The sequence below is a fragment of the Necator americanus genome, chromosome II, assembly GCF_031761385.1.
Source record: "Necator americanus strain Aroian chromosome II, whole genome shotgun sequence".
Classification (NCBI taxonomy): domain Eukaryota; kingdom Metazoa; phylum Nematoda; class Chromadorea; order Rhabditida; family Ancylostomatidae; genus Necator; species Necator americanus.
Genome location: NC_087372.1, coordinates 33,608,402 through 33,635,138, shown reverse-complemented (window position 1 = coordinate 33,635,138; position 26,737 = coordinate 33,608,402). Strand labels below are relative to the sequence as shown.

General features: G+C 39.8%; 5 protein-coding genes across 6 annotated transcripts; 2 read left to right on the top strand and 3 right to left on the bottom strand.

Annotated features, from left to right (window-relative positions):
• Positions 1–907: 907 nt before the first annotated feature.
• On the bottom strand, positions 908–1,475 carry RB195_020316 (uncharacterized protein; the record flags this gene model as incomplete). The annotated part of the gene is made up of 3 exons (XM_064188556.1): positions 908–1,045; positions 1,124–1,251; positions 1,325–1,475. The coding sequence occupies 3 exons, from the start codon at positions 1,473–1,475 to the stop codon at positions 908–910; spliced, it is 417 nt and encodes a 138-aa protein (XP_064044437.1).
• Positions 1,476–3,652: 2,177 nt separating this feature from the next.
• Positions 3,653–4,381, bottom strand: RB195_020315 (uncharacterized protein; the record flags this gene model as incomplete). Its single annotated transcript, XM_064188555.1, has 3 exons — positions 3,653–3,790; positions 3,855–3,982; positions 4,222–4,381. 3 exons carry the CDS (start codon positions 4,379–4,381, stop codon positions 3,653–3,655), a joined length of 426 nt encoding a protein of 141 aa, XP_064044436.1.
• Positions 4,382–7,736: 3,355 nt separating this feature from the next.
• Positions 7,737–14,991, top strand: RB195_020314 (uncharacterized protein; the record flags this gene model as incomplete). Its single annotated transcript, XM_064188554.1, has 10 exons — positions 7,737–7,788; positions 7,928–8,021; positions 9,066–9,119; positions 10,760–10,916; positions 11,756–11,812; positions 12,258–12,394; positions 12,462–13,033; positions 14,410–14,491; positions 14,708–14,807; positions 14,863–14,991. The coding sequence occupies 10 exons, from the start codon at positions 7,737–7,739 to the stop codon at positions 14,989–14,991; spliced, it is 1,434 nt and encodes a 477-aa protein (XP_064044435.1).
• Positions 14,992–15,451: 460 nt separating this feature from the next.
• Positions 15,452–23,036, bottom strand: RB195_020313 (uncharacterized protein; the record flags this gene model as incomplete). 2 transcript variants are annotated; one of them, XM_064188553.1, is made up of 20 exons in its annotated part: positions 15,452–15,896; positions 16,192–16,315; positions 16,426–16,580; positions 17,137–17,238; positions 17,307–17,434; positions 17,497–17,619; positions 17,742–17,849; positions 17,967–18,124; positions 18,191–18,340; positions 19,152–19,254; positions 19,329–19,463; positions 19,532–19,645; positions 20,049–20,101; positions 20,157–20,326; positions 20,394–20,527; positions 20,583–20,784; positions 20,839–20,894; positions 20,972–21,149; positions 22,464–22,601; positions 22,905–22,999. In XM_064188553.1, the coding sequence occupies 20 exons, from the start codon at positions 22,997–22,999 to the stop codon at positions 15,452–15,454; spliced, it is 2,871 nt and encodes a 956-aa protein (XP_064044434.1). The 2 variants fall into 2 exon arrangements, with proteins under 2 accessions (XP_064044434.1, XP_064044433.1); XM_064188552.1 differs by having other exon boundaries at positions 20,839–21,149; positions 22,905–23,036.
• A 1,116-nt stretch (positions 23,037–24,152) lies between these two features.
• RB195_020312 (uncharacterized protein) lies at positions 24,153–26,491 on the top strand (the record flags this gene model as incomplete). The annotated part of the gene is made up of 9 exons (XM_013451816.2): positions 24,153–24,222; positions 24,311–24,423; positions 24,497–24,598; positions 25,323–25,382; positions 25,729–25,812; positions 25,979–26,068; positions 26,129–26,224; positions 26,298–26,357; positions 26,414–26,491. The coding sequence occupies 9 exons, from the start codon at positions 24,153–24,155 to the stop codon at positions 26,489–26,491; spliced, it is 753 nt and encodes a 250-aa protein (XP_013307270.2).
• Positions 26,492–26,737: the final 246 nt, after the last annotated feature.

Genomic DNA, 26,737 nt, shown 5'->3' with positions numbered 1-26,737 from the left:
AATTCCTCAAATCAGTACCCAAGTATATTGAACTGTTAAAGGACCTTATGACGTTTATTAAATTTTGTATTTTTACTTATTTTGCTTACAGTTTACCTACATCTACTGGACTGAGTCCTAAAGGAAGAGAAATGTTCAGGTTTCATTAACTTTTGCTTAAATTAGACCGCGAAATAAAAATAATGTAGAAAAAATGGTAGTTTCGTGGATAGTTGTTACGGACTTGACTATTTAATCTTTGCTTTTTCTTGTGATTTTTTCTGCTCATTCTTCAGAAGCAAAGCAACCATATTGCTCCCACGTGAAAAAAAAAACTCTAAAAACCCCCATGGCCTAGTCAAAATTCCCTTGTTTTTTATTAATATTTATTTTTTTGTTAATATTTAATATTTTTATTAATATTCCAAATAATGGTCGCAATGGTCAAGATCAACGCATCCTCAGATCACCAAAACTGCATCGATTCATTCCATTTCTCCCGAAATCGCCGATAACGCGTTTTTGCACGCATTTCTTTCGAGACGTTTCCTCTTTTTTTGTGAAAGTAACCTCATTTAAAGCCAAAATTCTTCTTCATTCAGAATATCTGAGTGAAAAAACTTAAACCCTTAATTTCAGACTTTTTTTCTCGTATCCTATACGATTCTACTTAAAAATCCTGGTGATAAACTAGAGCAGAGAGTTTTAATTATGGAAGAAATTGTTCTCAATAGCTGCCTAGCTTACTAAAACAAATAGCTCTACGCATCAATTCTTCTGATTTCAATCGAACTGTTAATTTGAATATTTCATAGAGATATGTTTTTTTTCGTTTTATCAGATACACTCAGGGTTTGTTTGCGAATTGTTTACATGTGATGATGTGAAATGGTTTTATTACCTCAAAACAGCAGTTACATATGTACAATTAATTTAAACAATCAGTGGTTTCACCGGTGAATCGATTGGCAAGGTTGATCGTTCCGATATCGTACGTTTTTTGAGGATTCTTGCCGGAGCTCACGTAGTTGTCCGGGATTGTAATACCGAACTTCCGGTAACACAACTAAAATTTGTTCATTGATGACTAATGCCTGCCTGACACTATTCCAGAACTGAAAAGTCAGGGGAAAGAAAAACTTACTCCATTGTAATTACATTTATGATAAACGTTCACTTTAGGATCAATAGTGGAAATTTCCGTCTTTGATCCCGAGAGCATAAATTCGCCATTTTGATTAGTCGTTCCTTCGGCCATTTTAACGTCGAATGCTGAAGATTCGAAATTCGTTTGCTTGGAATTTTCATAAAAATTGAAGAATTTGGGAAGAATATAGGAACTTACTCGTTTCCTTCTCATACAATTTCACTTTAACACCGGCAGCTGGTCGTCCATTGCAAATTAATCGTCCTGAGACGGCTACGGATTGTGTTCGACCGATTCCCAGAAGAGCTAATGAGGAACTGACAAGGCTAAGCAATATAAGGATGTGCATCTAAAATAGCTCATTTCAGTTAATTTTTACTGGAGAAAATTTTAAAATTAATTGATAAGGAGCATCGATGGGAATGTATTGAAGGGAAAGGATTGAAGAGTGTAAAGTCACCCGCTCTGTCACTGCCTTTATAGTCGTAAGGTTAACGAGTTTGCATGAATCATCTGCATCTTTTTTTTGAAACAAAATGACAGATGACTAAATGTTTGCACAGCTTCGAACGCGTTCAGCAACTGGTCCCATCGAATGAAAAAACTATTAGAGCGACAAAAATATTTTCACGTGAAAAAAGCACTATTGAATTGGAGTTGAAGTGAGTTCTGAGGGAGGGAGGAAAGTTGGTGGAAACGGCAAATGAGATGTTTATATGACCGTTGCTCACTCTCTCTCTTATATTCACTACTGAAAGAGTCAACATGCGCAGTTTTTCATCCCCCATCGACAGTCAATATTTACCGTCGAGAATTGTGACGGCAGGGAATTTTATCAGTTTATAGGTCACAGTTTTTATTCAGAGCTAGGTCAGGCTCTTATTCAGGCTCGAATCCATGTGAATTCTGGAGAAATTGCCCAGAAATGATGACTCTGTCCGACGGTTTATTGGGGACACACATTAGCGTTGTTGTTATTGTGACTCATTTTTCCTTGACAGTACTTAAGTGTTCAAATAAGGAATTCCAGTCAGGCGTTAAATAGCAAACGTTGGATTTGTAAACCATTTTACAGGATGGTAGAGGAAAATGAGGAAATTTTGAGTGCAGTCTTGGCAGCCCTGAGGAATCGTTGGACACACGTCAGTGTCATCCTTCAGTATACAACTAATTGTCATTTAGTAATTATGAACCATTGGATAGGTTCACAATGTAAATTTGCTGTGAAATTATTTTAAGTTCTTTTTTTTCTAATTTAAAATGGTAATAGTACGTCTGTTGTTTAACTGCTGGGAATCCCGACGTCATTACACCCTGGAACGTGATGCCCGGACGCCATCAATGAACGAATTAAGAACTTCGAGGAGTCAGCACCAATTTTGTCTGCAATTTTTAATTTAGTTTAATTTTAAATGATTGTAATGACGTTGGAATCCCCTTTCCATGAAATCCCTGAAAACGTATGGATGTCATCGAAGATGGAAGTAGTAGTCGCAGTCGCATCACCATTTTTATGAAATTACTCCACACGTTGTGATCCGATCCACCTATCCATGATCGCTAAGTGTCAACTGTTCGTATACTGATGGATGCCATTCCCACCTGTCTAGGAACTCCTAAGGGCTGCCACTACTACACGCAAAAATTTCCCGTTTTCCTCTGCCACCCTGTATCTGTCTTTAAAGGCATCACCCCACGAATCTGAGGTGGTGCAGATTTCAGGTGGAGTATTCGTATACGGGATGGGAGACTACGGAGAGGGGGGTGATTCCGTCCATTTCTTCCTAATTGCCGTAAAAAAAACGGCCCGGAAGATGCGGCGCCGCACAAGACTGGCGCGCTCCAGTCGAACTTCTTGTACAAAATGGTGCGCCAAAACGAATGAAGCCGTATCTTCCGGGCCGTTTTTTACGGCAATTAGGAAGAAATGGACGGAATCACCCTCCTCTCTGTAGTCTCCCATCCTGTATACGAATACTCCACCTGAAATCTGCACCACCTCAGATTCGTGGTGTGATGCCTTTAACATTGTAAGAAAAGCTAGTAAAAAAGCGATAAAAATCTCAGACTGAAGTCTAGTTGAAGTTTAGAGTGGCGAGAAGTTAACAGTAAATTTCTCCTTAGCGTATTATGTATGAAATTGTTATGATCGGTTGTCATTAAATGTCCATGAAATCCCGAAAATCCGTACAATGATGGAAGACGACCTAATTTCTTAGCTGTTTTCCGCTGATAGTTTCTGAGTTTTCCCTTAGAATCCTGAATTTTATCACTGGAGTGACAAAATTGAATGTGTTCACTACTCGATGTTGGGATAGAATTTGATGTGGAGTAAAAGAAGAAAATTATGAGTGGAACCGACTGATTTCTTTTTTCTTTTCACTGTACTCTTCGTTTCAACGGCACTTCCGTTTCCTGAAATTTCCGATGTTCATCGAAATTACTACTGTGACCTGTGTTCTTGTTACTGTTTTATTCGATGTGGAATGATTTTATTAGCTCCAAATATCAAAATTTTTGTACAATTCAATTCATACAGTCTATAGTTTCACCAGTAAATTGATTCGCGAGATTAATCGTTCCGATGTCGAATGTCTGCTGTGGATTGGTGCCGGCGCTAATGTAGTTGTCCGGTATGGTGATGCCAAATTTTCGGTAACATAACTGAAATTTTTAATTTATGCCATGACACTTGGATTCGTGGACAACGGAAACGTTGAAAACTTACACCACTATAATTACATGTATGGTAGATATTCACTTTAGGGTCGATTGTGGTGATTTCCGTTTTTGAGCCCGAAAGTACGAATTCACCGTTTTGATTCGTCTCACTTTCAGCCAATTTCACGTCGAACGCTTAAAAACTAATTAAATTGCTCGTATTCAGCACCACAATGAGGAACAACAGGAGCTGTCTATGGGGAAGAATGAAAAATGGCACTTATGTGCACTCGGATGACCGCGGTACGTGTTTGATTGGAGCATGGGATACGAGGAGGACTGTGCGTTGAACACAGAAATTGTGCAGTTATTGCGATAAACGACGCACCGCGATCACTGTGGATGACTATCGATGACTAAAGTCAAATACTTACTGGATTCTTTCTCGTACAATTTCACTTTAACGCCTGCCGCTGGCATTCCGTTACAAATCAGTCGTCCTGCAACGGCAACGGATTGCGTCTGTCCGATTCCTAGTAGAGCTGTTGAAGAACAGGCCAGGCTGAGGACCAGTAGCAGCAAAAATGCTAGCATCTGAAGTAAGTAGTTGTAAATAAGTGAGATCGGATACAAATCTTTGGAGGAATTAAAGATGAATCCTGGACGAATTGAATACTTCCGATGCATTACGGACTCATTTTCAGATTTTATTTTAGCATTTTTAGGATTATTAAGATATTTCACTGTGGACAGTACATATTTACAGATTAATTGTTCGTTATTAAAGGACGAAATGATAGAGTTCGTGACGTATCAATCCGCTTGAGATACGTCGAGCGTTTTACTGCAATTCGCAATCGTTGAGGATTTCGGAATGCATGGTGGCCTCTACAATGACTTGTGGGATGTTCAAGTCAGTGTTTCTATATTCCCAGACAAGTCTGGTACCAATTTATCGACCCCGGTGGGATGAAAGGCTTGGAGAGCACTAGGGCGGATTCGAACCTCCGATCGATCGTGCAGACACAGAGGAACCTCTAACCGCTACACTACAGTTCACTTTGACTTTTTTCTTTCACTTTTTTCACTACCGTTACACTACGGCTTCGAACCATCGACTGTGCGATCATAGCGGACCCCTTACCGACTGCGCTATGCCCACCTTAATTACCCGTAATTCGTTATTGTAATTTACAGTTTATTTGTTGTTGTTTACAAACTAACTACTATTAATTTATTAAATTAAAGAGCATTTGTTTTAGTTGTTGTTAACCTGCTCGTAATTAGCATATTACTTGTTTTCTTTTTTCCATTAAATTAGAAAGTGCTCTTATTTGCAATTTTCGGTAGTCACCAGTGACCGACACAGCTTATTATCATGCTTTACATCTGGTGCTAAACTGTTTTTGGAAAAAAAAATAGAAATAGAAATAGAAAATAACCCGTTACACCCGTTTTTGTCTACTTTCTCCTATTTTCTTTTATTTTCGTATTCTTTTATTTTTCATGGATTTAACAAGCTTTATATAAGGAACTGCTTACAAGTAATTCGGTTTTGATCTGGTGTTCAAATCCTTACTGCTCTGCTTGGGAATTTGTCTTTCTTTCAGAGTAACTCTTCTCTAAAAGTAGGCCCAATGGAACAGAAGAAAAGAAACCTAAAGGAAACTTTACCTCCTTTTCAAGAGTCATTCTATTAACGTGCTTGGCCTTATTCTTTTCATTTTCTTTATTTTCCCACCCTATTTCCTACTCGCCAGTTCAAAAAGATCTTTTTTTGTGGATTTGTCATCGTCTTCTTTTAGTCCAATGAATAAAGATGAATCAGAGAAACTTTTCGTAGGAGGAAAACTGCGGATGATTCATTGCTTACTCAGGTAACGAGTCTAAAGGTAAAAACTGACGCGTCTAATCATCAACCACCTGTCGTAGACAAATATTTACCGCGGAAAAACGTTGTGAGAAAGCAATTGAAAAGGTACATGACGTTTTTTCGATCGTTGTTCACCTCCTTATATTCGCTACCGGAAGTGTCAACATGAAGTTTCCATTTCCCGTCAACGTCAATATTTGTCGTCTTCCAGACAACTTCATGTAGTTTCGCCAACCTATCGGATGTAGTTTGTGTCGTTCATTTTCCTGTATTTATCCATAGAAATGTCGACAACCAGTTCAAACCACCAAAAAGCAGCCAGTGAGCTGAAATAATCAAATTTTCAAATTTAATTTAATTTAAAAATATGAAGTCCACGTGTTTGATGGGATCCCTTGTTACTAGTTCGAAATCCCCAAATAGCAGCAGAGGAACAGAGACCTTCAGAGGACCTCAGGGTGATAAAACATGCATGGAGCTACACATAATTTATTCCGGAAAACTCGAACTTCTTCTGGAAAAATGATGAGCACGTGCAGAAATTTTGCTGTCACGTTTTATCCAACAAACTGAAATCCTGCAGTTGGCGAAATAATAGAAAATAAAATGATGTGATCAGAACAAACAATCGATAATGACGGTTTTTTCCCGATTAATACTTCCACATAACTACAGGTCTACAGGCTTAATAAAATCCCCATTTTCGAGTTGAAGTTGTCCTGAGGTCAAATCCTGAGAGGGTCGAACAGTTTTCACATGCACCCTAACAATGCAAGAGTAAATGGATACTATTGGTTCACGTCCAACAAGATTCTTCCCGATTTTTCTGGTTTTCCTATTTTTTACTCAGCAACAAAGATATTCCGATTAAAATATGCTCAGATTCCGTGCTGGATGAAACAATGGAGATTATTGTGGAGTAGTCGATAGTTTTCGTTCATTGATGTGATAGCTTGTTGATTCTTTTAGGAATCGGAATGAGGTTGCGATAAATTAAATAGTACTGAAAACCGTGGAATGAAGTTTGTGAAAAGACTGGAGAACTACATATTCACCTTAGTATCCGTGTGAAAGGTTTTTGGGAAACAAAAAGACGAAGGGTAAAGTGTCTGGCGTCAATCAATCCGCTTGGGATGCGCCACCACGTTCAGTTCAATTCAAAGTCGTTTGAGGTTTAGGAACGTGTAACTGGCCTAGTCACTGGTCAACTGGTGAGTGTTTTTATCCTCCCAGACAGCTCTGATACCAATTTATCGATCCCTGAGGGATCGAAAGGCTTAGTGAGAGGTAGGGCGGATTTGAACCTCTGATCGATCGTGCAAACAGCGGAACCACTTACCGTCTGCGCTACACCCGCCCTTAGGAAACATAACCTAAGTGAATGATGTTTTATTTTCGAATTTACAGTAACTTATGACTTATTACAGAAGTTGATGGTTGATTAGTTAATTGAATGAACCATTCTTGTCCTTCCTGGATTCTGTTCATTTTCAGTTCGAACTGAGCGTGCCAGTTGTAAAAGACACTCGTTCATTCAACAATGTCGTGAATCATAGTGTGAAGAATTCACGGTAGAACAGTGAATGAAAAAATGTCAAGGATTCATAGGAATCTATACAAATTTGTTTAAAGATTAAACCATTACAAGTTCATCTTAGACAATGTCAAAATGTAATTAATTTTCCAATCAAAATCGTGCATAGAAGTGCAAACACACATGAATGGATGGAATAAAACGAAAAACTACTGTGAATTTTCGTTTACTAGTACAAATTGTGTACGATTTGTGTGTGATATTTACGTGAAGCACATTCATTTTTGTCGACTCATATGATATTATGTTTTCCGTATTCGAGTTTTGTTTAAGCTTCTTCTACATGTAGAATCTTTCGCAGGCCAATGAATCATCGTTTCCTACGAATTCAAATAGGATGATTCGTCTTCTGCACTGGAATAGGACGGCAAGAACTCTCTTTTCGCAGCAACTCTTCTAAATGCTTTAATAGCACCGTTCCCCCCGAATCAAATCGTCTTCCGACATTTAAACGTGGATTCATCCCGAAAACGTGAGAAGTCATGGACAGTCAACAACAATCTTCCAACATTTTCAACGCGTTCACCTCAAAATGTAAGTTTAGAATAATTTTTACAATGGGTCCCTTTGTTTCGATGCCATAGACCTTGGAAAGGGTGAGGATACTGTAGATCTTTTGGTCATTCAGTCTGGTTTTTATCGCATCTATAAAATGTTTATGTAATGATTGCAGCCCATCAAGTTTCCCCATGCGATGCGACGATTCCCGAAGGAGCATGGCAAGAAGAGGAATCACTTGAAGTGTATAAAAAGAAAAGGACACAACGGCAAGCATCCGATTAAAATAATTGAATATACGTGAACTAGAAAACATTCTTTCGCATGATGTTTAACGTCAGAAATGCTACGTTTGGGGAAAATTCCAGTTCTGGAAAAGTTGTTTTATGTTTTTGAGAGTTTATTATATAAATATAGGGTTCAATATATCTAGTGATATATCAAGCATCTGACTGAAATAATTGAACATGTATCTACCAGGAAACATTTTTTCGCATCAAGTTTGGCATCAGAAATGCTACTTTTGGAAGAAATTCTAGTTCTGGAAAAAAGTGGATTTCCTTAGAACATTTATTTATGTTATTTACTTAACATTTGTTTGTTTACATTTATTTGTTAACATTTGTTATTTATTTAACATTTTGTATATTTGTTTACTATTTAATTATCTATAGTTTTCGATATATCGACTGTTTTTTTTTTTGGCCTTTTAGAGTTAAAACAGAGTTTCGAGCGTTGCAGCCACTGTTCGCCCCTGCGTAGGAAGCTATGATCTGAGATGACTCGCAAGGTCACCGCCTGGGCCACTCATCTCAGAGTGAATGAGCAAATTTTTTTCCCGAAAAAGGCCGACTTTCCCATCCACAGTACAGTTATTGATCCCGGTCGACCTGCTTCTGTTTTGGAGGCGTAGTATTCGATTGGAAATGCATCATCACGCGGACCTTTGTATGATAGTTTGAGAATATTCTCAGAAATTACCGCTTGGCTTAGAATAGGACCGGATGAGATGCAAACTACTTCATCAAAACTTGCACCGCACCACGATCGGCGACATTTATCACTTCAAGACTTTCCGTGCTAAAACCAACGCTGATTACAATGCTAGAACCGCTGCGTTGAAACTCAATGAGCAAATTCGGGCGATATTTGAGTATGTTCAAACTTTGATGGATCTATTCTCAAAAATTAGCCCCAATTTTCCTCGGATACATCTCAGATAACGAATAAAAGTGATGCCCATAAGAAAATAGCTTGTAAAAAAATTTATTTTCATTGAATATGTAGTTTCGAAGTGAATTTTTCTTATTCAGACCTCCTGCTGATGGTCGTGCAGAGATCATTCGATTTGTGAAACGTCGACCGAAGTATGTTTTAGTGCATGTGCTCAAGGAACTTTCTATGAATAGTTTTTTACTCTTACGGAAAGAATATGCGAACATAGCGCAATTGTTTGATGTTTGCGGGAGAGGGTGAAGTATTCATGATGGCGAATGTTCAGGAGCCCTCTTTCTTCCATGGAATCTTAGAACGTTACGCTGATTTATGGAGTTAGTCACTCTTCTCCTCAATTAAACGCATCGCATTAACAGGAAAAGAAAAATACCCAAGAAATTTTCGAGCAATCAAAACTCTTAACTATTGAACACTAAGCTGAAAGTGAATGAGGCTTCGTATAACGTTGAGAGTTTGTATCTATGGGCAAACGTCAGACAGGGAGGAAGAGGAAGAGAGAACGAAAAGAGAAAAGAAGAAACAGTGAGTAAATGAATGAATGAGTGAGCGAAAGAGATAATGAGTTGGGGATGAATAAGTGGATGAATGAATAAATGATTGAATGAATGAATGAATGAATAAATAAATAAATAAATAAATAAATAAACGAACGAATGTGGGTAAGAGCTCACGCGTTATTGAGGGGCACTTAAAGGCATCACTCCACGAATCTGAGGTGGTGCGGATTTTAGGTGGAGTATTCGTACACGGGATGGGAGACTATGGAGAGGGGGGTGATTCCGTCCATTTCTTCCTAATTGCCGTAAAAAATGGCCCGGAAGATACGGCTTCAGGCGTTCTGGCGCACTATTTTCTACAGGGAGTTCGACTGGAGCGCGCCAGCCTTGTGCGGCGTCGCATCTTCCGGGCCGTTTTTCACGGCAATTAGCAAGAAATATACGGAATCACCCTCCATAGTCTCCCATCCCGTATACGAATACTCCACCTGAAATCTGCACCACCTCAGATTCGTGGGGTGATGCCTTTAAACTCTGTTTTTTTTTCCTTAAAAGCTTCCTTTCCTTTTTCTTTCCCTAAAAGTTCCTTAGAGGCAGCACATCACAAATTTGACGTGGTGAGGGAATCCGTGTAAAAAACTAGAGTTGAGGTTGTAGACCGCCGAATGCGGGAGGGCTTCGCTCATCTCTTTCTAAGCGTCGTATGAAAACTGCGTCGGAGTCGTTTTACTTCTTACGAATAACATTTGAACGCCCCTCTACTGGCAAGTACCGGCCACCCTAGCAGTCTATTCGTTAGTTTTACTTCAATAGGCCGGTGAGGAAACCTCATTCACCCTCGACCGTTCGCACGAATATGCGGCGCGTGCACAAAGGTGGCGATTGAAATCGTCGTGAAAAAAAACAGCGTGGAAGGCGCCGTTTTTTTTTAAACGACGATTAGGAAGACCTCAGCAGAACCACCTTGGAACCTGAAATCTACAACTGCATATTCAGCTTTTCCTGTGGATTCCCTCACCACGTCAAATTCGTTGTATGCTGCCTTTAATGACTTACAAACTACTTCGCTTTTTCAACTTTATCCGCTATCCTCTGCTTCGATCCCTAAGACGTAGCAACTTTCCCATTTTCTCTACACCCTGCGCTGCTCCAGTCGATTGCGCATTGCAGTCCTACGGGCAAACATAAGTACAGAAACCTAAGAAAAATTGAGGCGAATCAATTCAGATCGTTCATAATGTGACGATTCAACAAGAATTTCCTCGGAATTACAGGTCATCCGAACAAATCTATGAGACTGTTCAACCACGTCGCGATGGTCGACGTGAACTGATCCTACTGGAGCCGGTTCAGTTCAGCGATGAACCGCCTGACACTCTCTACGATGATTATTCATTGTATAGGATGGAAGAATATGTGGATGCCGGGACTGTAAGTTATTAACGTGCCTCCACTATTATTATTGAATCATCCAACAATATGATTTTATGACGGTACTTCTTTTATCTCCACAAAATTTAAATAAACAAAATCCCTGCAAAGTTAGACAATCAGTCTATCGCCTAACTCCTTTGAATTTTTAGTGGAAATATGTTTGGAAGTATTCTACAATTCTCTTCCATCATGAGCTAAATGAAGAGGAATTTAAAAACAAGCAGTGAATCTCTTTTTAAAAAAAATAAAAAACGCTCCAAAAAGATACAGTAAGTTTTGCCACGTATGATTGGTATTTACTATTATACAATTATTGCCTACTTTGATTACTAATTTTTTATCACTTAGAGACATTAAAAACTACTCATTTGATTTTTTATTAAATTTATACTGATATTTTCTTGCAGTTCAAAACTCATTAATCCAGGAATATCTGGGTTTTTTTTTATCAAAAAAAAAGAGAATAGTTGAGGGAAGTCGTAGCAAAGCAGTAAAGAAAAGCAAATTCTTTACATTCTGCTTCAATTCCACACTAATAATACTAACACTAATACTACTAATAACTCCAATAGGATATGATAACAAAGTACTGTAGATAGGGACTTGCATCGTTCCTCGAACAGCAGTAGTGTATGGAAGGTTCCCTCAACCCCTCTCTCCCCCAACGTAGCAAAGAATATAAAGACTATAGCTTTAGAAAAGTGGAAATATGGAAAAAATGCAAAGATACACGTATTTCCCAAAATTTTCATTAATGATCTATTGAACAATTTATGAAGCATAATGTAGCCAATAAAACAGAAACTCTAAATCTCTCCTTATTCAGTCGAATTCAGGAAATTTGCGAACGCGACAAGGAGCCAGTGTACTACACGATCCAGAAAGTAGAAAAGGTGAGCTGAGGAAGGAGTCGTTCCTGTTAATAGGGTTTTGGGAAGCACATATCATTGAAGCGAAGCGGGTGTCATCTTGGATGTCGTGGTACGGTGTTATTAAAGGCATCACCCCACGAATCTGGAGTGGTACGGATTTCCGGTGGAGTATTCGTATACGAGGTTGTAGATTATGAGGAGGAGGATGGTTTCGTTCATTTCTTCCTATTTGCCGCAGAAAACGGCTTCGAGCGTTCCGGCGCACTATTTTCTACAAGGACTTCGATTGGAGCGCGCCAGCCTTGTGCGGCGCCGCATCTTCCGGGCCGTTTTCTACGGCAATTAGGAAGAAATGGACGGAACCACACCCCTCTCCATAATCTACTATCCCGTGTACGAATACTCCACCTGAAATCCGCACCACCTCAGATTCGTGGTACGCTGCCTGTAATATAAAACTCTTCAGGCACCTCCCGCTATGCCCGAAAAAGAAAAACGAGTTAAGGAAGAGTGCATAGCTCCGGCAAAAGAGATGGATACGATCACATTTGTGGAAGAAGAGCGTAAAAGTGTGGAGAGACTGAGTAGCCGAGAAGATCTTACGTAAGTGATCCAATCTAGTAGCACTATGACAAATTCTCAACATCCATTCCCTGAATTTCCTTTTTAGAACGATACCGGCTCTGGAACGTGGTCCATATGTTTCTACTGTTCCCGTTGGTGATGTTTCTGTTGAACCTTCATTGGAGCGTGGCTCAGATGCGGGCAGATCGGAAAAAGCCTATTCTCGATCCGGCGAAATATCCAGAGAAACCCCGCTGCTGGATCGTACAGTATACTATGAAAGGGAGATAGTACAAGGTGAAAAACCCGCAGAAAAAGAGGAAATTCGTGATAGTAGAGCTGCGTCCCGCCAGACTACGATTATTGATGATGAGATCTTCCATGCGAACAAACGAGTGGACAGTGTACTACGTGGAGCACATGAAACCATCCGAGAAAGTCCTATGCAAACTTTGCCCACGGTCCCCGAGGAGGATTATCACGAAGAGGACCGTGATAGTTTTCAGCGAGAGCGAACATCTCAACAAGTGGTGAAGAGTAAGACCGAGTACAAGGAGACACGTCGAGAAATGACGCAGAAGAAAGAGACTTCCATTCCAATCATACAGGCTCCATCTAGAGCATCGGATGCTCGACATTCGTGCGAACGGAGCCACATGTACGAGCGGATCGTACAGGGTAAGTTGAATATTGGTTCTATACTCGTATTTTGGTAATTTAAAGTCCTATTTGTCAGTCATAGAAACAGCACTCTTAGCTGCACCAATAGAAGAAGCATAAACTTTACTCAGAAATAAAAAGAAAATTTAAAAAAAAATGTTCCGAACATTGACGACTTACTATCACATATCCGTCACTGTAGTCGAGTACAGTAGGGTCAAGAAGTCATGAAGCACGGTGCAATTGCGTACGCGGCTTCTCTCGAGGCGGTATGTTGAAGCATAGCGGGTTGGGTGCGCACCGGAACCATTGCTGGCACCACCCAACGCTGCAGTTTTCGATGGTCCCACCTCGATTCCAACTGCTGCCTGTACCGCGCCGTTTCGAAAACGTACGCAAGTGCACCGTGAATTATGTCGTTTTGACCCGACTATAAAACCATGAAACCAACCAACGACATGAAGCATGCTGCACTTGCGTAGGCGGATGCACTCGGAGCGGCACGGAACGTTGCGGTTAGAACCCTACCTTGTATCTGCTAGGGTCTAGGGGATACCCTTGCTGGCAGCATTCCTCGCTGTAGTTCGCGATGGTCCCACATCAATTCCAACCGCCATCGCCACCGTGCCTCTTCGAGAGCAGCCGCCTAGGCAACTGCATCGTGCTTCCGATGGTTTTTACCGTACCATACCTTTCGGGATTTTCGTCACCCCTCATCAAAAACGGAGAGTTAGTGATTTTTTCCCCGAATGCGTTGATGGCATTGCCATAAATTGTCGCCATATGCACAGCGATGCAGTCAACCACCACTTTCACGTCTAGGAATGTCATGAAAGGATCATGTATGTTTGGGATCTGTACGATAAGGAATGTGACCTCTATGTTCCACACGCTTAGAAATCCAATACAAATTTTAGAAAAAAAAAACAACTCTCGTTCTTTTCTTTTCACTCTCTGAAACCCACTACCTACGCATAACGTCCCCGTTAAGCACATAGTACATTTATAGTCCGGTCAAAACGACATGAATCACAGTTTTACCTTTTACCCCATTTACGTACGCACTCGAAACGGCACGGTGGGAGGCAGCAGTTGGAACCGAGGTGGGACCTCGGCAAACAATAGCAATGGGTGGTCACAGCAAGGGTTCCAACGCGCTCCTGTCCGCTACGCTCCACCGAAGCGCCTCTAGAGAAGCTGCGTACGCAACTGTGTACGTGCATCATGCGGTCTTGACCCTACTATAGCTGGGTCAACACAAAAACGGCGCTTTTTGTCAAGAACTGCTCACGAATTATACGATATTTCCAATTAAATACTTCTACATCGAAATAGGAATCTACAAAGTGCTGGACATATTGATTGTTTTTGAATTCCATGAATTTTTCTTCCAGCTCCATCACCTCGTCCAGCTTCAACGTTGCGAAGCACCAGCGCTCCTAGTCGTCCATCTCATACACCATACTGTCCACATTGGTTCGTAGTCCATTCCTGTATTTTCTTTCTTTGAATTGTTCTAGTGTGAATAGTACCTGTTACAGAAGATAGTCTCCGCTAAAATTACCGCTCCACCATTCGTCGTTGCCACGCTCGCGCGCTCGCGGAAATACCCACGTGCCGATCGCATCTGGCAACCAAAACAGCGAAAATTTCCCAAGACACTGAATATCCTATGTATACAGTTATTTTAAGCAGGATCGTTCCACGAGAGCATGAAAGATGCTACGAACATGATCGAAGCTTTGTTCGAGATATACCTGTCCAGAAAGAACGGTACTCCTCGACTAGTCAGGTACATCAAATCCAATAAAATGACTCTATCCCTAACCTGATGCCCTACATCACAGAGGTCACGAATGGATGAAGGAAGAGTGTGCACGGAATCTCGGACAACTCCAGTCCACGAAACGATTACCACGGAGAGATTTGAGAGGATCGAAAAAGTCAGACGCAAGTTCCCTGCGACTACGGTATAACTCGGCAAAGTGAATCTTATGTTCTGCATAATAAGTTCAATCGTAACGCTGCTGTCTTCAATAAAGATCTTGCTTCTTGATTCCGAACAAATTGGAGCGAAAAATCCAGCTTCTCTAGGACGTAAATTTCAAAATGAAGATATTTCCCCTCCGGGAACGAGGCTGAACACGTATTGCTGCCATTGGATATAACGAGAACTTTACGCTCCACTTCTTACAAACTGAGACTTACAAATTATACAAAAAAAAAAGAATATAAACCCGCTATATTTCACTAGCACACTCGAACTGTTGATTTCAGTCAACGACTCCTTCACGTAACACGATAATTTCAAATTTTAAAGATTTTTATAAATATTTGCAGAAAAAAAATCACACATGTGAATGTTAGCACAATACAAACAAAGACAAAAAAAGGTATTAAACAGAATGCACTCTAACGAAGTACCACAACCAGGCTTTAACGACGACTGCGCCGCTCGTCCACACGAATTTCGCTGAGTCGAGATTCTGGCGATCGCGCTCGCTCTCTGCGCTCATCTTTTTCTCTATTCTTTTTGTCCCTCGAAGAACTTCTATGCCGTGAGCTCCTGTCACGTTCCTTCCGCGATTTTTCGCTATCTCCTCTCGATGGTGACTTATTCTCATTGCGTGAACGGTCCCGTCTTCTGCTTGGTGAATTACGGTCTTTTTTTGATCTGGAGGTGGACCTTGAGCGACGGTTGCGACTCGGAGATTTTTCACCTTTCCTAGTCTTGGATGGCGATGCCGATCTACGTCTTTCTCTTTCGTTTCTCTTATCTTGTACTTCGGTCTCTTTACCATTTCTCTCGCGATCCTTTCGTTTTTCACGCTTCGGCGATGATTCGGGAGATGGCGGTTCTTCTTTTATTCTCCTTTGAGCTCTGTAATAGTTTTTTCTTTTACTTTATAAACAAAACATAAGCTAAATAGGTCTGTTTAGATACAGAATTCCACAAGAGGACTGGTGTTTTTAAAGGATTTCTGATTCATGCCACTAAAGCATTCACATAATTAAAGATTACTTCTTTCGTGGTTGCGTAATTTCTCGATCGACAACTCATTGAAACTTGCGAAAATGTTGAGGAAAATTGTGCTCACAAAAAATTTTTCCTTTTCATCGATACAAATTTTGCAGAATTTCTGATTTATCCCGTGCAGAGATGATCAATAACCAACCTATCGCTTCCATTCCTATCCCCTTCATCCAAACGTGCCCGTTGCAACTTCTTTTTCAACTCCAGGCGTTTTCTCGCATTTGTGGAGTCCGACGATGACGATGATGACGAAGAGGATGACGAGTCTGAAGAGAACTAAACAGTCTCTCCTGTTTGTACAACTACGTTAAATTGTGTTAGAGAGCACTCCATCTATTCGATGCATAAGCAAAAAAAAACCTTAGCATAAACTAACCCGAGTCTTCATCGTCACTGTCACTATCACCGTCACTATCGCTCGAATCATCGGAAGAGTCGTCTGAGGTGGAAGATGAAGATGAAGGCGACTCGCCCATAGAATCTTGTTTTTTCTTCTTCATGCCTTTCTCCAGGAACTTCCGCAGATCAAGCCTTCAATGAAAATCATCAGTTCCTGATGCGCTTACAAGGTTTTCCAGTGAATCTTTTTTTTTACGCAATACTAAAGGTATACATAGAGCAGCTACCAACTATAAAGACGTCCTCCTTGGTTTTTCATCAGAGAATTCAACATTTCAATTTGTGTAGTGAATTCTTACATCAGCTGTATTCATATCACTGTAGAATTTGCGTGCAACTCCAGAACGGAACATACGGACAATAAAGTCCATGAAAATGACTCTTAAAGCTATTTGGGCGTCTGAGGCATTGTCGAAAATGAGCAACTTAACACTGTTCAGTTCAACTGTTTTCGGTCATGCAACAAAAGAGTCGTGATATGAATTTTCTGCGCATCAATAATGTGATGTGAGAGTTCCTAGCATCAGCCTTAGGGGATTTCACTGGAAATACGAAGCAATAAACTGATGTTTCTAGTACCACTTTGGGAAAGGCTTGATTATTCAATCGAATAAGTTCTTCGAAAACAAGAAGCAAGCCTCCACGTAACAGAACAATAAAAAATGGAGGTTAATAGTATTCCACTCACGTTAATCCACCAAGACCAGTGAGAGTGAAGAAATTGATGGCAAATCGAGTGTTTTGAGGATTATCACGGGGAAACAAACCAGCAAAAGCGGTTTGTAACGTTCTAAACAAAACAGTGACATAAAAAAGTAAAAAAAAAAGAAAAATAAAACAAAAGAAAACTTCACATACGGGTCGTTTGTTCTTTCGTAGAGCTTCGCCAAACCCATAGATTCACAAAGTTCTTGGAAAATATACTTGAGGTAGATTCGTCCTGATGACGTAGTGTCGTTTTCCGTTAGTTTAACATCAGTGAAAATCTGAAACAACGATTTGAAGTAAAAACAACGAAAGACAAGATGTGTGGGAAGAAAGGAATTACCGTCCATGAAATAGCATCAGTGAAGAGCAAATGTGAAATTAGCCGAGCCATGTTTCTTAATTTAGTAATGTCGAATCTATGGATCGTTGCATAGGTGTCGCAAGCAATTTTTTCGAACGTTGTCTGTAATAAAATGAAAAACCTTGACAATTAAGTTTCACAGCACTTTTTATCAGCTTCTTACGTAGCAGCACTCATTTTTGTGTTTTTGTTTGAACAGTTAATAACATGGGACTTAACGATACCTGGTATTCCTTTCGTAGACGGCAGAACCTTTCACAAAGTAACCCGTAGAAACGCTCATACGTACGCTGTTGACAACAACAGTCCACTAGCATATGACACAATTCCGTCTGAAAAAAAATCCAGTACTGAAAGAAAGAAACAAACAAAAAAGAAAGCAGAGGACCGGACAGAAAGGAATAATCGTATTGTTACGGTCAGAAGAAGAACACTGTACGGCTGATCACCTCAAGTTCCTGCGGCACTTTCATCTTCAGCAATTTATGGGCTGCTTCCTGGAAGTCAAGTGATGACTGTATAGTGAGGTAAACTTCACGTCGGAATGCAACAAGATTTTGTTCGGTATTATCAATGATCTCGGTAGTTCCAGATGCGGCAGCAGCACCTATAAGACTAAATTAGCAAGTGGGAACTAGTGTTTTGAAAATATCATAAAACTATCTGAACTAACCGCTCTTCTCCTCTCCTTCGTCTCCACTGGCTTCGTCTTCATCACCGCTGCCTTCCTCATCGCTATCATCAGCATCGCCAATGATTTCAGCGCGGATTTCTTCGTACTGTTTCTCATTCTTTTCGAATTCCGGATCAAATTTGAAGACATCTGGTAAAACAAGAGAGTAGAAAAAGGATGTCAGCAGGTTTGAATAGTAACATCACACAAAATGAAGTATTCCGCATAGACAAGTTATTAAGACTTAACTTGTTCTAATCCTCATATAAGGGATAGGATGGTAAAAATAAAGTTTACTAAGAAGTAAAACGTTCATTATGTGTATTATTATTTAAGCACAGCAAATTTTTATCTAGCCTAATGTATATCTCATATAGGTAATCAAAAATTTTGTTTCCAAAAAAAACCCGACTGAAAAAAATGCTTGTTTGACTTCACGAACAAAAAAGGACTTCACCTTCGGATGTTTAAGCTTTTTGATTATCAAACATCTAGGAGAACACATTACGGTCAATTTTTGGGCTCAGCAAACTAATCGGAACCCGGGTCCGATAAAGAACTTGGCACGCAGCGCTGTTTTACCTCAACAAAGAATTGCTGCGTAGTAAGCAAAAAAAGCGAAGCGAACATGCTAACTCAACGATGGCAGACCTCTTCATCTACTCGTCATCTACTGGATTTATGACACTGGTACCACATCTCTAGAGATAAATAATTCAGTGATATGAGTGAAAAAAGAAGTGTTACAAAATTTAACGGGATATTGCCGGATCTGACATATTACATGTGTATTTCTCAAAACACAACACTTAGTATATCTATGTAATCTAATACATATGTACATACTTAACATATGTACATATTTAACACACCAAATATTACAAATACAACTTCAAAAAAAGTAAAATGTCCCGCGTATTCTCTCATAAAATCCGTCCGACAATGAAAATTGAAAACTTACTCAATTCATTCTCTGGATTTATTGCATCTTCCAGTGAAAGGGTGTGCGTAATCTGGTCGTCCTCATCAATGAGATCTAATTCATCGATTACAGCAGGATATGCCTGGAGAAGTAACAACATGGTTTCAATGAAATAATCCCAAATGATCTTCCAAAGAAAAACACGGTTAATCCTACTTTGAAACTATCCTTGCGAATTGTCATGACAACTTCAATCATGTACTGTACACGCTTGTCAAGATTTGAGGAGTCACCATCTTGTAGAATCCCACGCAAACGAGTGAAAATCGTGTCCAGTGCGCGAGGAGAAACCTAGTAAACGAAGTTGTGTAAAAAAAGATATCTACAATATAGATAGTAACGACTGAGGGAACAATTACCTCTGTGAGTTTCGCACCACATTCTTTCAGGAATGCAATTGACACCTCCACAGAATCGTCTGTAGGAGTTTCCAACATCAGGATCATGATCTCCAGAGCCAGCACTTCATGTGCCTTAAATTCTTAAGTTCTCTAGGAGAATACATCATTTATTTCAATGAAGAAATGATGGCCTGCTTTAAATCACAACCGCGTGAATTTTCACCACCATTAAAGCGAGGTGGTGAAATAAACAAAATGTTTGGGAAAAAAGCTTGGTATGGTGAAGGAGGCGACAGCGATAAAGAAGGACTTTCAATTGGCAAGGTTCCCTGCAGACTTCTCAGTCGCTCGGGCAGCACGGTTTTGCCGGCTCTATGGTTTAAAGGTTACTGATCGCTCACAATTAAGCTCTTCAGGCAGTCTAAGGCGTCTACATACATTTTTTCGGTTTTCTATATGTCTCAAAAAGCTCTTGCTATTTTTGCAAAACACCTTCGAAAAAGAGAAAAATTTGGAACTAATTAGAAAAACATACCACTCTCTGGTTGATTAAATGGGCGATGAACTTGGAAACAGTGATCGTGGTACCTTTAAAAAATAGTGGTCAAAATAATCAAATCGAAAGAAAATTAAGCAAAATTACCTTTATCATTCCTACGGAATGAACGCTTAAACTGCACAATAAGTCTCCGAAGTAAAAGTTCTCCGATGTGCGGAAATTTGGAATTTATGACAGCAACAAAGCCAGCATAAACATGTGAGAATACGGGGGAGAATGCTTGAGCCTGCATGATGGATCGCACCAAAAGTCCTCTGAATAAGAGAAAAACAACTCATCAACCAGTGAATAAAAAGACTAGAAAAAAAAAAATTGACGTACTTTCCACGAATGACATTCTCTTGGAGAAGCGCTCGTACGATTTGAACGAGATTTCCTGTGTTCACTTTGTTGACCAAACCATGTATTTTCTTCTTTATCCTTTCCCAATTCATTCTTTGATACTGTTCTCCTTGCTTAGAACGAAAACACCATTATTAATGTGAAGACACCCACATCAACATTGCTAACCTTGTCTTGTATCTGATCTTGCAGCATTCGCAACTTGGCAGGCGGGATATAAGCACCTCCTGTCCGCGTCCTTAGAAGATCAAGAGGTTCTTTCTTCTCCTTATTTTCCTCCTCAGCAGACTTCTTCTCCTCGGCTTTTTTCTCCGGTGTCCCTTCTCGACGCCGACGCTGTGCTGGAGAACCATCTTTTCTCTTCCCATCACTGAAGTGAATTAAATCTAATAACATTAACAAAAAATGGTAAAATGTTTTGCACCTGCTTCTGCTTCGAGAGCGCTTCCTTTCGCGACGGTCTCGCTCTCTTCTATCATCCTTTCGCCTTGAACTTCGATTTTCACTGCTTCGTTCCCTCCTCCTGTCAGTGCTCCTCTCTCTTCTTCTGTCAGTACTCCTTTCTCTTCTTCTATCGCTGCTTCTTTCCTTTCTCCTATCAACGCTCCTATCTCTTCTTCTGTCACTGCTTCGTTCTCTTCTTCTGTCATCACTCCTATCTCTCCTTCTGTCATTACTTCTCTCCCTCCCTCTTCTCTCACGACTACGGCTTCTCGATCTCGAGCGGCTTCTTGACTGAAAATACTTCTTGGAGAGATTTCTTTGCAGCAACTTTTATCAGTTCCCTATGTCAAGAATAGAATTTTAAAAAGAAAGAAAACAGTTAACGAGGTAGTGACGTTGTGTATGAACCTAATGCGTAACATGAAGTTCGGGGTATGGATTAACGAGTATAGTTTCGGTAAATTTCCTTTACTTTTCCTGAAAAAACGTCTTGGAAATCGCTTTAGTTCCCGCGAGGTGTGTTAAAATGCGCCACTTTTCTACAAGCTCCGGTTTCCCCGAGAAGACCTCGTTGATTCTCGACCGGTCGCTTGTGAATCGACGCGTTCCAACATACTTCGTAAAAACGAACGCCGTTTCTCATGCTATTTTAGGAGGATTAGGAGCATAATATTTGTAATCTACATCAAGAACTCCATGTTTTCCATCAGCGCACCACGTCCATTTCGTGATACGGTGCTTTTAAGTTAAAATCTTCAACTATAACTTGATCTAAAACATGATATACAAATTTTCTTGCTCATGCCTGTACCCTGCACTTAAACTAGAAATTCAAGCTACCAAAAAGTAAGAGGAATTCCAAATTTAAAGGCAGCATACCACAAATATGACGTGGTGAGGGAATCCGCAGGAAAAGCAAGAAATGGGGATCTACACTGCGGTATCCATCATGGCTCCACTCTTCTTTACCTAACCGTCATTTTATAAAAACCGTGTGAAAGACAGCGTTTTATACCTCGTTTTCAGCTGCAATGCGCCAGACGCCACACACACAGTCAGTGCGAGTGCGAGCAAGTGCGAGCAGTGAATGATCGTTTATGTTTTCTACCAGTCTATTCAAGTGAGACCAATGAAAAGGCTGCCGAGGGCACGTACACAGAGGCGCGTTCTGACGTACCTCGTTGAAACTAAAGTGTTTCTCACGCCCTTTTTCTACGATAAGGAAGAGGTGAGCAGAACCACTCCGGAACCCGGAATTTACAACTCCATCTCTAGCTTTTTCTGTCGACTCCCTCATCACTTCTGATTCGTGGTGTGAGGCCTTTAACGTCACCTATGTCTCGATGCTCCTAACCTCTCGTCATCTGCGAACATGGTTTCGTTAAGTAACAAAAAAAAAAATTGCACTGTCGAGCTACCGCAAACATTGATGGTGAAGATTATGTTGGTGCACACACATAATTCACTGATTACGCTACTAAATAAGTGCGACTCCAAAATGTACATAACTTATGTTATTAAGTATTTTTAAAGAGGCCAAATACTTCGTCTCACCTTCAATGAGCAAAGCAAATTTCAAACAAAAAAGCGGTTAACGACACTCACTCTGACATTGCGAGACTCTGATCGCCTAGTTCGTTCCTCACTCCTTGATCTTTTCGATGCCGCATCGTCATCAGAACTGGGAGAGCGAACACTGTCATTCCCCGAATCGCTCTTCTTTCTTGATCGATGCTTTTCCATCTGTCAATATTAAGTTTTTTTTTCAATTTTAAGGAAAGAAGCTGTGACCTCACGAGTAAAATTCTGCCAACAACGCCCGTTGGGCAGAGGCAGAACCCAACTCGTGGAATAAGTGCAACATTTAAAAGAACAGCAGTAAAGAACAACTCTCAAGGTTGTCGCATTTCAACATTTCAACTGTATAGAAGTGGAACAGATTATTTCTGTGATTAGACCTCATTCAATAATTTCAAATGATGCTCGCAAATTTCGGGCCTTGATCTAGTTCCTAAAAATTTTAGATGTGACTATACAAACGCATACTTCAGCTGGCTGAGATCTCGGGTTGTCAGCTTGTTTTCCATTCCCGGACTTTTTCGATGAGGCGTCTTCATCGGAGCTCGGAGAACGAATTTCATCCCTTTCGGAATCGCTTCCACTTCTTGACCGAGACATTTACCCACCTAGTAAATAAAGTTCTTATTTTCAATGTATGAAAGCTCTTTCGTAGACGGTCACAATAAATCGGAAATGCTTGCATTCACAGAAGTGACGAACGGGGAAGGGAGTAGAACAAGGAAGCTGTTTGTTTGAAGGAAAAAATGAAAGAGAAAGAATGAAACACATTCGCTGGTATACCGAAAGCTGACTTAGTCTGAATGGTACCTATTTGGAAACATAATCGTTATTTCACTCTATATCAGCTCTATTGAAAATCTCAGAAAGATACAACTGAGCTAACTTTCCTTTTTTTTCGAATTTTAGCAGTTCGCTTTCAAGAAAAGGTCCAGTTTTGAGTGAATCTTGCTTCATATGTTGGAGATCTACAACTCATCAACTATTTTCTGTAGAAGCGAGAGAAATACTACGGGCTTCTCGTCAATGCTTAACCAACAATTGCTGTACGAGATCGAGAAATACACACTAACAAAAATTTGATCGTCTTCGACTATTTCAGTGAAACAATTTCACCTACTCACTCGAAATGTACGCAGTATTCTTGACAGCTTAACTTCCAAGAAGAAAAACGTCTGAATTCTCCATGATGGACTGAATAATTCCCGTGAGTCAGTGGATCCCGATAGTGGCAAGAAAACGAAGGAAACAGCTCAAAACCAGCTATGTCTTTCAAACATAAATGCAAAGTTAAAACTTGAAAACTATGGTTTGTAAGACAGAAGAGGAAATGAGCAGGAAAAAGAACATAACTCGACGCGAGATATTTTTCGAAAGAACAACGCCGCGTGCCCGTATGACGTCACGTCAAATTACGGCGTACGCCTACGATTTAGCGCGTTTTCCTGCGCCGCGTTTTCAAATCATTCTTTTCTTCAACTTCTCCCACCTTTTATCCACGTTTTTCATTGGATTCATCTCCTTTCTTTTTCGATACCTTGGCAAAAATTGCCAAGAATATGCCTCTCTGAATTTGTCTTTTTCTAAAGTTTCCAATCAATGTCACTTTGTTTGTACTGTCCTTTGTTTAGGCAATTATTTATGTTTTCGCTTTTAATCCCGCAATTTTGGGCAGTTAACGTTTTCAGTTATCGAAATTAGTTGTTTGTACTACAGATGAGTTCCATTGGTACGGGTTACGACTTAGCAGCGTCAACTTTCTCCCCCGATGGACGCATCTTCCAAAGTAGGACTTTTATCATTTTACGTTTTTTTTAGTATTATGTTTGAAAGTTCGATTTTCTCTTCACTTTCAACTCAGTACTTAAATTCAGTTGAATATGCTCAAAAAGCAGTGGATAATAGTGGCACGATGATAGCACTTCGTGGAAAGAACGGAGTAGTTACCGCTGTTGATAAAGTGATAACCTCAAAGATGTATGAAGAGGTGTGATAGTCTTTTTGTCGCTTTGTGACCTCATCTCTAAATATTTTGATTATAGAATTTTTTTTCTTTGCAGAATGCAAATCCACGTATGTTCAACGCCAATGAGAATATCGGACTTGCACTGGCTGGAGTTTATCCAGACTGCCGAGCTCTGAAGGACTACGCTTGTAACGAGGTATTTGAACCAACATTCGCTTTTTCAAAACCTTTTTTCACTTCGCTGTATTATGTGTGAATTCTAGTTATTTCTCGTACCCGTTTTATTCAATTTCTTGTGAGATTCCTGAAACGATCTCTAGAAACACATAACTAGTGAATCTATAGAGCTACTTCCTGTTCCTTTATGATGGTGGTGGAAAACTTGTTCAGTTATGCAGTTGTTTCACATCAGACTAACTACACAAGCTTTTCTTATTGTATTTTATCCCTATTTCGCCTTACTAATCACCGAATACTTGTGAAAAAAGTTTTCTCGTTTTAACCTAAAAAAGGTTCCTACTTCATAAAATTTAGAGCAAACCTGTGATGATCCCGAAATCATTGTGACTCATTTACTAGTCGCAAGGTGCATAATTTCGAGTGTTCCTAGTACTTGTAATGCAGTACTTTAGATAGAATAATTTTAGTTTAAGAACTCATTCTCGTGTTGAGACACTGTTCTACAGCGGTAATGGTGGTTCCTTTGTGTGAACTCACTATTACAGTGTGAATATAGATTTGTGACTTCATTTTTGATGTTGCAAGTAATTTCAAACAGTTGAGTTAAAGCTCTCAACTCTACGATTATTCCTCATGTTTCCCTATCCTCTGATTTCTACAACTCTTAGGAGTACGATTTAATCTCACCGTTTCCCTAAGTTTGACAGCTTTTCTGGAGATACTTCTAAACATGATTGCAGGCTGTCAAATATCTCAAAGATTATCGTGAACCTATGCCTGTGCAGAAGCTGGCCAATGCTGTGAGTAATTTTTTTTTATCGTACATTATCTATTTAGTTAGGTAGTCACCTCTCAAACCCTTACAAACCCTTGTCTCTGCTAATGCATCCAGAAATGCATTATTGATCATAGGACACCTATTTTTTGGTAATCTCGGTCGATAATTAGTGATTTCTCCGTTATAATTTAACCAAACAGTAGCCGCAGAACACCACATTCACACTTTGTGGTGTACAGTGGATAAAAAAGTCTAAAAATTGAATTGCATTAGTTTGTATAGGCCAGTAGCGGAGGAAACATCATCTAAAACAAGCACTACAAAGAAACCGCAAAAAGGAATACTTTTACGTATGAAACTTTTTTTAGCTAGCAGAGTATGTCCACATTTTCACGCTTGGAATAAGTCGTCCATTTGGTGCCTCTGCGTTCTTCACATCTTGGGATGAAAAGGTTTGTTCCGTTATTTTATGTGTAATTTATAAGAAAAATAGAAATTCTTACCTTAAACGTGTTGTTTGAACAATTTTCAACCGGCAGTGGAATCACTTTGAGAGATTTTAATTAACGTTAGAAGTACCTCTCTATTTCATTGTCTTCGTTACTTTACTTCTTGTAGGAAGGCGGTAAGCTGTTCCTTGTCGAGCCCTCAGGACTATGTTACGAATATAAGGCGTGGGCTGTTGGAAAACACAGACAAGCCGCGAAGGTATTTTTTTGAGTCCGAAACATTGGGACAACTTATTTCATGCAACCTCTACTGTTCTAGGCCGAAATAGAGAAACTAAAATTGGAAGATTTTGACATGAAGGATTTAGTGAAGGAAGCTGCACGAATAATCATTGCTATCCGAGACGAGAATAAGGTTTTACAATCATGCAGTTCGCACATTGTTTTCATTTGCATTTCCCTTGTAAGATTATTAATGTTTTACCTAGGATAAGGATGTTCAAATTGAACTTGGATGGGTAGGCGCTCACACAGATGGAAGACATGAGGTTACATTTCGTTTTTTATTCGCCCTGAATTTGTTTTCACTCCATTTTTGTTCTAGACCGTTCCCAATAATGTCGTTGCGGAAGCTGAAGAATGGGCGCGTGCTAAACTAGACGAAGATGATATGGATGAATAGCCCGCATGCTCGTTCACGTGTTTATATACGGTTTTTGTTTTCCTGATGTCAGAGGCACTGATTTCTTTACGACTTAATATGAATTAATTTATATGCTTTCCAAGTGATTGTCGGAGTAATAATTGTGATTGAACTGCGATTGATCATAAAATTTAATAATTTTTATTGAACCGTAGATATCCATATGTACAAATATGAAATATGTCATATATTAGTGACAAAGAGCACCTGGGAGACGGTCAAATG